Here is a 12,928-nt window from a genome sequence, read left to right as displayed (position 1 = left end):
CACCCTGGTGGCATGCCCACATGTGTTGGTTTAGCGTTGTCTGCATTGTACTAGAGGGAAATGGGTGTCAGGCTGTCACCGGTCACACAAATTTTTAAAGAAACTTTTACCAAGGGAGCATCATTGGACTCTCTGTTTTGAAAACCTTCTGACCCATGACTTGGAGCCAGCAGAGGTAGGCTGTGGCTGTGGACTTCAGCACAACCACCAATATTGCTGTTCAAGAAATTACAATTTACATCCATCCCAGGTTGTAAATGCTAGTCTTTTTGTTTTTTTCCCAATAAAAAGACCATTGGCTTAAAAAAAAAAAAGGAGTGGAGGTGTTATCACTACAATATGGAAAGACTTCCAAAACATAGATCAGCCTTCAATGGCTTTGCAAAGTAATCAAATTTTAAATCACATTTTATTGATGTACAAGACTTCTTTCCTTTTTAAGCTTATGAGCAAAAATATACGTCTTTCATTAAAGTATTTTTCGATTAAGTGGAAGAATTAAAACCATCTATTACTTTCTTTAAAAGATGTGCCTGTAAGCACTAAATATTTAAATTAGAAAAATATCCAAAGATGTTTCATTCTTAAAGGTTAAACATATTTAAACACTAATCACACATCACATAATGCTCACTTTTAAGAAGCACCTATAACCTTTGGATCTATCATAATTTTTATCTAATTATATATTAAGCAAATGTTACTGCAGTCTAAGTTTTTTGAAAATTATTTATATATAAACTCTTTAAATAAATATTTGGTTAATGAAAATATGCCAATTCCTCAACTGAGAAAATTTTAACTTAGATATTAATAATGAAGTACTTTTCCAAAACATTTTGATATTTTCCAATTGTTACATCACATTAAGACAAGTTATATCACATAATGTACAATAATATAACATAATGTATACATAAACATACCGTGTCTTGCTTTGGAATTTGGACTAAAACAGAAAGAAGCTGCTCTGTATCAAGAAATCTTGATATAACTAAAACAAACAAAAAATATGAGCATTTAAACTTTGTTACAGTTAAAATACAGATTATGCAAAATATCCTCAAATAATAAAACAGAACAGTTCCACCTGCAAATACTACTTGTTTTCATTGTCTTTATCTGTCTTACATGTGCCAGGAATAAAACAATATAGCCTATTGGTCTTTTCTTAATTTTGACTATTCACAATATGCATTCAAAATTTAACACTGTTAATTACCCCTTCCTTCTTGAAAGTCTACTTCTCTGGCTTTCAGATATTGCTTACCATAATTTCCTTCCCACTTTTTTGATCTCTAACTTTTCTTCCTGATTCTTAAAAAAGATTAGCTTAAGAGCATAGTTCAACCACTAACCATGTAACCTTCTAACAGTTATGTAACTTCTCTGAACTTTAGCTGTTCTTATCTTTTAAATGCAGATAATGACATCTATCTCCTAGGGTTGTTGTTGTGAGAATTAAGTGAGATAATATGTGTAAAGTAACTTGCACATAGCAGAACTCAAAACTGTTATTTTATTCTTCTTAACTCATTTTCCACCTTAGTCTATAAAAGTAAATTTACAGATAATTATAATCTATCCCTTTTAAATATCCCTAGGCTGTTTTTTTTTTTTTTTACCTTAACCATTTCATATGCATGTCTTTTAAGAACGCACTCTCTTCAAATGGCTATCATCAAGACAAATAATAACAAGTGTTGGAGAGGCTGTGGAGAAAAAGGAACCCTCATACACTGTTGGTGGGAATGCAGATTGGTGCAGCTGCTATGGAAGGGAGGTTCCTCAAAAAATTAAGAATAGAATTACCATATGACCCAGCAATCCCTCTCCTGGTTATCTACTGAAAAAATCTGAAAACATTTATCCATAAAGATATATGTGCTCCGATGTTCATTGCTTTATTTACGGTGACTAAGACATGGAAAATGTCCCATCGATAAGTGACTCGATAAAGATGAAAACAATGGAATACTATTCTGCCATAAGAAAAGATGAAATAGTGCCATTTGTGACAACATGGATGGAGCTTGCGGTTATTATGCTAAGCGAAATAAGTCAGAGAGAAAAAGTCAAGAACTGTATGATATCACTGATATGTAGGATATAAAACTGAAAACAAAAAAAAGAACAAGACAAACAAATGAAGAAACAAAAACCCAGAGACACAGACAATAGTTTAGTGGTTACCAGAGGGTAATGGGGGAGGAGGGTGGTAGATGAGGGTAAAAGGGATCAAATATATGGTGATGGAAGGAGAACTGACTCTGGGTGGTGAACACACAATGTGATATATAGATGATGTATTACAGAATTGTACACCTAAAATCTATGTAACTTTACTAACAATTATCACCCCAATAAACTTTAATTTAAAAAAAAGAATGTACTCTTTTCCCCATACTTAAAATATACAGATAACTATTTTTTAATGACTCATGGCTATTATCATCATTATAACGTGTGACCTCAAAAGTTTCTGTGTAGACATTGATACTTTACAAAGTGGTCCCAACCTGTTATCCTTTAAAAAAATTTTTATGTCACTTGCTTCCTGTTCAAACTGCTCAATATTTTTTGCTAGCTTTCAGTTTGCCTACCTCTGGAACTGTGCCCTTTTATAATTTGCTGCTTCTGTGGTAAATTATGTTAAAACAGTTTTAACAATTAGAGTAAATAGGCTGAGTATACTACTATTATACTATTCAATATGACATAACACTAATATGACATTTTACATGTGATTCCACTAGTCAGAATATCTTAAAGCCCTCACTTAGATTGACCTTTCTCTTTTTCAGTCTCTTCCTTCTTCCTTTCTCCAAATCTCTCATAACAACTAGAATGTTTTTAAAATAAGAATTTCATCATATTACTCACTTGGTTTAGAATTGTCAGGTCCCTATTTCCTATTGGATAAAATCCAAATTACTTAGTATTACATAAAGGCCCTTCAAAAGCTAGCCCCACTCAAATAAACTCCTATAAACTTGGAAAAAAAAAAAAAAAAAAAAAAGAATGCTCCAACATGGATGAACTATGAAAATACTATGCTGAGTGAAAGCCTGTCACAGAAGGCCATATACATATGACTTGAGTTATATGTAATGTCCAAAATAGGCATCCACAGACAGAATCTATAGGGACAGAAAGCAGATTCGTGGATGTCTTAAGGCTATGAGGTTGGTGAGAATGGGGGGAGTGACTGCTAATAGGTATGGGTTTCTTTTGGGAGATTAAACCGTTCTAAAATTGAAAAAATAAAAAAAGCTAGCCTCAATGTTCATTTCCTGTCATTCCCCAAGGCTTCCATCATAAATAACTACTGGTCATGCCTTAAATGCAGCAAGCTCTATTATAACAACATAAGTATAACTGCAGAAGCTTATGTTAACTCTACCTTTCCCAACATCCCAGAAAAACAAGTGTACCCTAAAAAGTGATGATTGTTCAACCTCACAGCCAACAGCACTTACAGCTGATCTTTATTACAGCCACCACAACTAAAAAATATTTTTGTTATCAGTGTGCATCAACATACCTTGCACAGGTATGTTCCCTTTGTCTTGAATATCACTTCTAGGATTATTCTCGTTGTCAAAATCCTACTCATTCCCTTAAGAAAGACTGCAATATTGTCTTCGTGAATACCACGTGGATTATATCTTTATCCCAGCTCCCATCTCTGCGTTTCCATAAATACTCAATTATTAAAGCATTTACCACACTGTTTCGTATATTTAGAGTTCTGTTTCTCTAACATGAATGTAAGATCCTTGAGGACAGAAACTTATAGCTTCATCTTCCTTATCTTTTTATCCCTAATACCTGTAACATGCCGACTACAATAAAGAAATTACTGGGCTTTTTTTTTTTTTTTTTTAAAAAGGTTCAGATTCTCATATTTTAATAAATTATAAAAATTACCCTCCCACCCTGTTCTATGCTCATACTCCCCTACTTTTTACATGCTAAGATAAATTACAAACTTATCTATGTTTTCAACATATAGAAAACATAGAAATGGCTGGTGCTTGACTAACATTATATGATGAAATAACTTTTAATATACCTGGCACTTATGTATTACACAGAATGCCAGGTAAAGGTAGACCAACAAGATATTGCTGTGAACAAGAAAAGGGTTACCAGTCAAAAATGGCCTCCTTGTGCCTTTCCAAAAGTCTCATTAAATACACTGGAATATATAGAAAAAAGTGAATATATTAAAAACATTGGAAATGCAGAGTCACAGTCAATATAATGCCAGAATTCAACAGGAATTATACTAGTTAAAAGGTATTTGGAATTGGACTGAGGAAAAACTGTTCAGGCTGTAAATGCCTTCCAGACTGTCGTGTACCACTTCAGTTTACACTACCGGAACACCAGGAGGGGTGGTTGGCGGATGGGGGTATGGAAGACAGAAAAAACTGCTAGAAACCAGGAAATGGACTAAGAACAATGCATATAAATTGTCTTTCCACCTGTAGGTTTAAGAAGAAAATTGCACTGCCATGCCAGTGAAGAAATAGAAAGGTGCCAAGGGCAATCTTCTTACCTCATGTTATGGGTTGGACTACATCCTCCAATAAGATATTTTGAAGTCCTAAACTGCGGTACCTGTGAATGTGACCTTATTTGGAAATTGGACCTTTGCAGATATAATCAAGTTAAGATGTAACATTGGGGTAGGCCTTAATCTAATATGACTGGTGTTCTTAAAAGAAGACAACGTATTTTTTCTAATTGTTTGTATATACTAAATTAGATGATATTCATTTACCTGACTGAAGTCCGAAAAAGAGTTCCTCATCTTGAAGTAGTTCTTGAACACAATCTAATCTCATGTTAATGGTTTCAATATCAACTAGAGGCTCTAATATATTAGAACGAAGTCTTCTGCTCCCTCCAGGTGTCTTAGTATAATTTAGAACACCAAAGAGAGTGTGATTATTCCTTTGGAAACACAAGTAAGAAAAATTGCACTAAATATACAAAGGAAAAATTCAAGATAATTGCAATTTAACGTCATAATTAAATAATCCTACAATCTACAGTAGTGATTCTCAAACTTTAATGTGCATACAAACTACATGGATATTCTGATTCGGTAGGTTTAGGATGAGGCCTGAGATTCTACACTTTAAATAAGCTCCCAAGCATGCTGTCAGTCAATGAATCACACTTTGATTAACAAGGATCAACACTATCTTCTTATACTTACCAATTTTTTTCATAGATCATTTACAATATTCAAACAAATACAAAATGTTCTAGTTCATGCTATTCTACCAATAACAGCAAAATATCAATAATTGATATAATATGGATATAATTTTTCCTGTGTGAAAAAATATGAAAACATAATAATAATAAATTTATCCTAAAGGGGAAAAGAACTTCTATTTGACAAAAATGAGTATTTAATGTAACCACTTTGTTCTAATTTAAGAAGTTAGAGAATTGTAAGTGAAAGAGAAAGGAAGAAAATAATTTCAGGCACAGAAACTGTTAAAAAAACAAACAAACTGGAATGTATAGAGAATGACCAAGTGGATTGCTTATGTTAGATTGGTTGATAAAGACCAGTCTGTCTTTTTGGCAGTTAAGAAGACCCATGCAAAGATGATGAAGAGATGGGGATGATGACAATGATGATGGTGAGAATAGCTAACATATATTGAACACTTAGTACGTACCACACATTGTTCTAATCACTTTACATATATTAACTTATTTAATTCCAACACCCATGATATGAGGTGGATACTATTATTAAGCACGTTACAATGGAAGGAACTGAAGCACAAATAAGTTAAATAACTTGCCCAAGGTTTCCAAATAAGTAGCAAAGTAGCAATTTCTGGCTCCAGAATGAGAAAGAAGATCAAGATTGGTGGAACTTTACAAGTAAGGGTGAAAATGGAGGGAGATGAATGAGAAGTTGATAGAGGCCAGGACACAGAAGTCCCTGTAGACCACAGTAAAGAGTCTGGATTCTATTCTACAAGTGATGGGAGCCATTGAAAGGTTGTCAGCTGGAGTGTTGCAAGATCTGGTTTCTGGTTTAAAAGGATCAAACTCTAGTCAGTAGGTCGATAATAGACTAATTTTAGGAGGGTAAGAAGAATGCAGACAGACAAGTTAGGGGCTACTACAGTAGTCCAGGCTAAAATGATGAAAGTATGGATTAGGGTTGTAGCCTTGGAAACGGTAAGAAGTGATCCAGAATTGGTAGGTACTCTGAAGGTTGAGTCAAAATGATTTTCTGATTTTTGAATCTGGATTGAGAAAAGAGAGGAGACAAGAAATACTCTTAAGTTTTAGTCATCAGAGATCCAGAATTTTGCTATATTGATTTAAACAAATTTTTAGGGAACTACGCAAATCAAGTCCTGGCTCGGCAGTCTGTCACGGCCCGCGTGACCAGGAGGGCTCTGCCTGAGGGGAAAGGGTGAGGAGATTGAGAAAAGACACAGAGACAGGAAAGCTGGGATCCGGAGGTCCACCATCCACAGATGGTGGAACAGTGACACAGTTTTTATTATTTACACAGCTTTATACTGTCTTAGAACAATAGTCTACGCAAGTAAGTATTAGCAGAACAAGTATCAGTAGAACATTCCATTGTGTACATTGGTGAGTTTGTATGTCTGTGACTGCATTAGTGTTATCTTATTCTTCTTAGGAAGATTGCTGAGGCAAGGCTTCCCACGAGAATGACCTTGCAGATGCAAGGCCCTTGTCAGCTCATAGCCGCTCCCCACATATGCCCCTTCTCTTTTTGCTTTCAACAGTGGCCTATGAGTCTCATATATATAACCAGAAAAATAGAATTAAACCAAATCACCCTAGTCTGATAAAAGAGTCATGAATGTAATAGTAATTGTTGTATGTACCTCTCCAGGGGACAGAACCTTATGTTGAAACTTATAATAGATGGAGAACTGATGTTAAACTCAAATCCCTGAATACAGCCAATTAGATGACCCCTATGCGACTGTGTCTGTCTTAGGTTGTTCCTTCCTTGAGGAATCTTACCCGTCATTGACTAACCAGCCATCTCTTTGGGGTCAAGTTCTCCAGACGGCCCCTATGCGGCTGTGTCTGGCTTAGGTTATTTTTACCCGTCATTGACTAACCAGCCATCTTTTTGGGGTCAAGTTCTCCAAATGGCCCCTATGTGGCTGTGTCTGGCTTAGGTTGTTCCTCCCTTGAGGAATCTTACCCGTCATTGACTAGCCAGCCATCTTTTGGGGCCAAACAGGGAGACACCAGGTGTAAGCACAAAGGTGAGGTAAAGTCCCTGAAAGGATCAGTCTCTCAGACTCTTTTGTTATCTAAATTTTTTCTGGGGTGAGATGTTGGGCGAGGCTTCAGTCCTGAGGCCTCAGGCACCTGTCAGCCTACAACCTGCTCTCTACATCTTCCCTTACTCTTTTTGCTTTAAGCTGTAGCTGGTGTTGATTAAGAAGGAGGTCTACAAGTCGGTGTTGAATGACTCGATAGCCGACTGAAAAGATACAAAGCAGAGTAAATACCAGAACAAAGATACTACATAAAAACCAGAATGAATGTTAAATGGGTTAAACCCCTTGAGCAGGGAAGGTTAAATGGGTTAAACACCTTGAGCTGGGTAAGCAATTGTTGAGCTAAATTGGCTGGGTTGAGAATGGGATTGTGTGCATGTTGAATGTTAAAAATAGTGCCTGTGATGAGAGGCTGCTGTGGGGAGCGGGCTGTGAGCTCCCCACAGCAGCCTCTCATCACAGGCACTATTTATTCATTCATTCATTCATTCATTTTTTACTTTTTGAGAATTTGGCTTCTGCAGGAACAAAGGAAGTGAGGAGCATACCCAACCTGCCATTTGCTATAGAAATTAACATGTGAAACAAGGAACTGAACAGGTGACAAGTCTTCAGAAGCATTAGAGCTAGTCCGATAGTTCAGTGAGTAGAATATCCATCTTTTAACCTAATATTCTTTAAGTCTGTAAAGACTTCTCAATTTCTCCTTTGCAACTGTAATACAACCTCCTGAAAGTCAGATATCCTATCCTTTATTTATAGCAGGGACTCAAGCAATGTTTGACAATAATAACGATAAACAATGATGACCCATGAAATGTGACAAACTAAAACTAAGTACAAAATATTTTGTAGTAATCATCAGGCTTTGTCGTTGACTTTCTAGGTTGCCCTATGTTATTATAAGTCAAAAACTGTAAGAAACAATAAAAAATGCAGTAAAGATGCAAGATACAGAATCAATGTACAAAAATTCGTTGCACTCCTATATGCTAACAATGAAATTTCAGAAAAATAAATTAAAAAAACAATTCCTTTTGCAGTCACAACAAGAAGAATAAAATACCTAGGAATAAACTTAACAAAAGATGGGAAGGACCTATACACTGAAAACTAAGACTTCAAAAGAAATTGAAGAAGACACAAAAGAAATTGAAGAAGACACAAAGAAATGGAAAGAATCATGGATTTTTTCATGGATTGGAAGAATCAACATAGTTGAAATGGTCATATTACCCAAAGCAACATACAGATTTAGTGCAATCTCCATCAAAATCCTAATGGCATTTTTTTAAAGAAATAGAAAAAAAATCATCAGATTTGTATGGAATCACAAAAGACCCCAAATAGCCAAAGCAATCCTGAGAAAAAAGAACAAGGCCAGAGGTATCACACTCCCTGACTTCAAATTATACTACAAAGCAGCTGAACAGTTCAGCAACAATGATACAGTGATTAGAAATACATATTTATTCACGCATTCCCTATCAAACAATTTAAAGAAGTGTAAAGTAACTACTCATAAAAATAATAAAATACACTTGTATATTTTGTAAGGGAAAAAAATGGATGATCTTACCTACAGTCTTGATTATTAATTAGTAATTCAAGGTTTTGGGCTGATGATGAATCTATCATGGCTGTCTGTTCACTACCCTGGAAACAAATCTTCAGCGATTTTGGTGCATAAACTGAATTTTGAATAAATTCAACATATTTTAATAAAGCTGCAACAGCTGCAAGGCAGTAATACCTACAAGGTGACCAATGATGTATCACTATGAATCTTTAGAATAAAGAAATTATTACTATAAAAAGAAACATGTATTTCACCTTAATATTAGGAAAATTATAAATGTTTGCATAGCAGTCCTTAAATTCAAAGAAAAAAAGTATACCGAGTATTCCTGATTTTTGAAAATGATGTAAATTACCTCTAAAACATAAAAGTTGATGAAAATAGACAATTTTCTGAAGTATGATGCTTAAGGGATAGTAGATTCCAATAAATCAAGTGTTAGAAGTCAACATTTAATGCTAATTTGTGTCAATTTTTGATGTACCAGTCTAAGTACTCAAATATTGTTGAAAGAGTGTGAGCTTTCAGGGAGGAGTCGGGAGGTCTCAGTATATAGGCAAGTCCGTTACGATTGCCATCAGGGTGGTCATTATGATGAACTGAGTAAACAAGGGACCCAACCTGGCTCAAAGAAAGCATCTATTTAGCCCGTTCTAAGAAATATCCGTTTCAAAAATATCCTTCCCTGTCTCATGCCCAATCTTTTAGAAGTAAAAGTATGAAGTAACAGGAACACAACTTAAACTGTTTCACATCTGTGTCCCCACATTTCTAGCTTACTGTGGCTACTTGAGCTTTTCTCTCCAAAGTAAACTGAGCAGCAATCACCAGGGCAGTAGATTATGACTAATTTGGAGAAATTCTATATAAATTAAGTTAGCAAGATACACCTCACATGTGAATTTTAGTTAACTATATTACTATTTCAATAATTACTCTGTTGTATCGTGAGCCAGGCACTTTTCTAGGAGGTAGGAATATAGCAAACAACAAAATAGAGAAAAGACCTGGCCCTTGTAGAATTCACACTAAACATTTATTACTTCTCTTAAGTCATAACTTACTTTGACTGAACCTCCATTAGTACAGTGCTGAATTCTGCTATGCATAACTGTTCAATGTACTCTAATCCTTTTGTTTCATTGAAGTATTTCCTCTGGACAGTAGTGAAATTAACGGACTGAAAAAAAGTTTAAATTTCAAAATAAATTTTAAGTTCCATGCACTTGCCCAAAACTACTTTCTTAAACACATGTCTGTAGATGGGACTTAAATATTACATAAAGTTAAATATTACATAGTTTATTTTTTAATGTTTCCCAGAATTTAATAAAAAGTTTTCATAGTTATTTAGAAAAAAAGAATGATTGTCTTGTTAAGTGAATTATAGGACAGTCTGTAGTTCTTATGAGAGCATGCCCACATAAAATTTAATTGAATATGTTAGAAACAATAAAAAAAAAATAAACATAAGAGTCTCTGCCTTCTAGTAATTTTATTCTACAGCAACAACAACACACAGGTTTTACAATCAGCCTTACATACTCTTATCGTAATTGAGAAAGAGTAGATCTTTATAATGTGTTAGTTGGGGAAGATGAAAACATCAATTCTACCTCTGAAATCTATGAAGTGATATCTACATGAAGTGAATTTATTTAAAATAAAGGCAATAATGGAATTTTTTTAAAAGAGAGAAAAGCACGAAGTTATAGAATAAAAGGTATAACTACTTTGAATAAAAGTAATAGGTAAGAAAGGTAATATAATAACACTGGACTGTGATAAAGCTGTTAAGATTGAAAAAATCATAAACAGGCAGATAATTTGTTATAAGCCAAGACTGTTTTTAACAGTTATGTCACTTAATCTTCACAATAACCCTGTGATGTAAATCTTATTAACTACAATTTCCCTATAAGTAAAATTCTGAGAAGTCAAGTTACCTTTATAATATCATACAGTTGATACGTGCCAGAGCTAAGACTTGAATTTAGAATCTTTGACTTACAAAGTCCATGTTCCTTTCACTTCATATTGCTTCTGATTTAATGATGGTCTTTTTATGTTAAGTGTGGTAATAATGACAATAATAATATTGATTTTTTTCCCCCTCTGCTTATAATATTTTTACCCCAAATACTTCCATGGCTTGCTCTTCACTCTGTTCAGGATCTTGCCTACATGTAACCTTTCTGATGAGGTCATTTATGATTGCCCTCCATAAAATATCAATTCCCTATGAGATAGATGCTATTAAGGTCCCTATTTTACCGATGAAAAAAATAAGCTCAAAGAGGTTAAGTAAGGTAACTTGCACAAGGTCACTGAGAATCAAGATTTACAACCAGAACAGTCCAACTCCTCTATTCATAAGCATTATACTAATACTGCCTTACGTCTCAAGTGTAGTGAATATATTGTTTTCGCTTTTGGAGGACGCATCTATCCCACATTCTACATGGTTCTGTTAAGACTGTCAATTACAGTACTCTGTACCCCACAGCCAAAACCACATGATCTGGAGTTAATCAATCACAGTGTCTCTATCCACAGAAATAGTGATTAATTAGCCTAACATGTGGGAACATGAACAAAGCAGAACTAGTCAGGGTCCTTCCCTGGAATTCATATATGAACACTAGAAGAAAGCAGATCTGTTTTCTCTGAGTTGGGTTAGCTGAGATGACATTAGCCTGGAGCCATCAGCAATCATCTTCTTAAACCTCACAAAGGTAACATACTGGCAGTAGGAAAAAAAGATGGTGGTGGGGATGAGAGTAGGGATAGCATCTATCCAACCATTTACATAAGCAAATAAATTTCCTTTTTCACTTAAGCTAGTTTCATTTGAATTTCTGTTATTTGCTACCAAAAACTTAGAATGTTTAATCAGAACGAAATAACAGAAGTTAGAGAGGTATACATCAATAAGGGTGATGAAACAAGTTAGAAATAACGTAGGAAAGAAACAACAGATAAAGAGACTTGTCTAATAGAGACAACAGCTTTACAAGAGGGACTATTTTCTGGCAATGAGTCAAAGACAGCCGAGCTACACAGGATCTCTCAGAGCACCACAACAAATTTTACATGACTGTAGATGCTGTATATTAAGAACAATAAAGAACTCATTGGACCCTAAACCTCAACTTGGTTGCAAAAGTGTTATAAAGTCTGCAAACAACAAAATACAGTATATTGTGAAAATAATTTGCCCCCATCAGGAATTATTCCAACCACAATGCTGCCCACTTGGTTTAGAACAACAGCCCCCATCTCACCAAACAGAGTAATTTGCTAGAGGGAAGAGATGAACTACATGGTGAAAAGGCCCTTACTGAGGTGAAGTACATAAGGTTCCAGAACACTAACTACCTGTCAGAGTCCCACAGATGGAGGCTAAAGTAGTAGTAATTATGAGGTAGTACATACTACCAGAGGAAGCAGAAACAATTGGTAATGTAGATCAAATTCTCTAAAGGAAATGTACTTGTGGATAGCGGCTATCACCTTAGAAGAATAAGAACTTCAACTTCAGCTAGTCTGCCAGCATAATAACTAGTTTCCAGAAAGCTACACCTAAGGAAATCCATGCTTTCTCTGAGGGGCTGCCTCCTATACACTCGAAGAAACCTCCTATTACATAAAACATTTTTCCTCTTATTTAAAGTAAATCAAGGGTGCCAAATCAAATAACTGGATTCCCTGTCATTTTGATTATATGTATTAATAGTCCTTTAGATTATAACTTGTATTAAGTGTGTATTTTAGGGTACTGCATATATAAAGTTCCTCAAAGTATTATTCTTTAGAATATTACAAAATGGATTTTAAAGAAAATCTAAAATGTTACTGTTGAGAATAAAATCACTTACCTTGAAATTTTCTGTGATCAGAGTAAACAACTTGGTTGAATTCCCCACAACACAAGCAGTATTTGACATTATTATTTCCAAAGGTGACAAAATTTTGAGTTTTGTGATCACCTAAAATCATTTGAATAATCAATTTCCTAAATGTAAGCTTAGGA

The 12,928-nt window shown here is 34.7% G+C and overlaps 1 protein-coding gene across 1 annotated transcript in view; it reads right to left on the bottom strand.

Moving 5' to 3' along the window:
- MSH4 (mutS homolog 4) overlaps positions 1 to 12,928 on the bottom strand; it is an 83,094-nt gene that overhangs the window by 52,828 nt on the left and 17,338 nt on the right. The window contains exons 4-8 of the mRNA XM_019743771.2: positions 12,774 to 12,884; positions 9,960 to 10,075; positions 8,896 to 9,069; positions 4,790 to 4,962; positions 927 to 994 (exon numbers count right to left, since the gene is read on the bottom strand). Coding sequence (XP_019599330.2) covers positions 927 to 994; positions 4,790 to 4,962; positions 8,896 to 9,069; positions 9,960 to 10,075; positions 12,774 to 12,884 — 642 coding nt within the window. The remainder of the gene's footprint in view (positions 1 to 926; positions 995 to 4,789; positions 4,963 to 8,895; positions 9,070 to 9,959; positions 10,076 to 12,773; positions 12,885 to 12,928) is intronic.

The sequence above is a fragment of the Rhinolophus sinicus genome, linkage group LG06 (assembly GCF_036562045.2).
Source record: "Rhinolophus sinicus isolate RSC01 linkage group LG06, ASM3656204v1, whole genome shotgun sequence".
Lineage (NCBI taxonomy): Eukaryota > Metazoa > Chordata > Mammalia > Chiroptera > Rhinolophidae > Rhinolophus > Rhinolophus sinicus.
The sequence above is the reverse complement of the archived record's forward strand: the minus strand, read 5'-3'. Positions and strand labels throughout refer to the sequence as shown.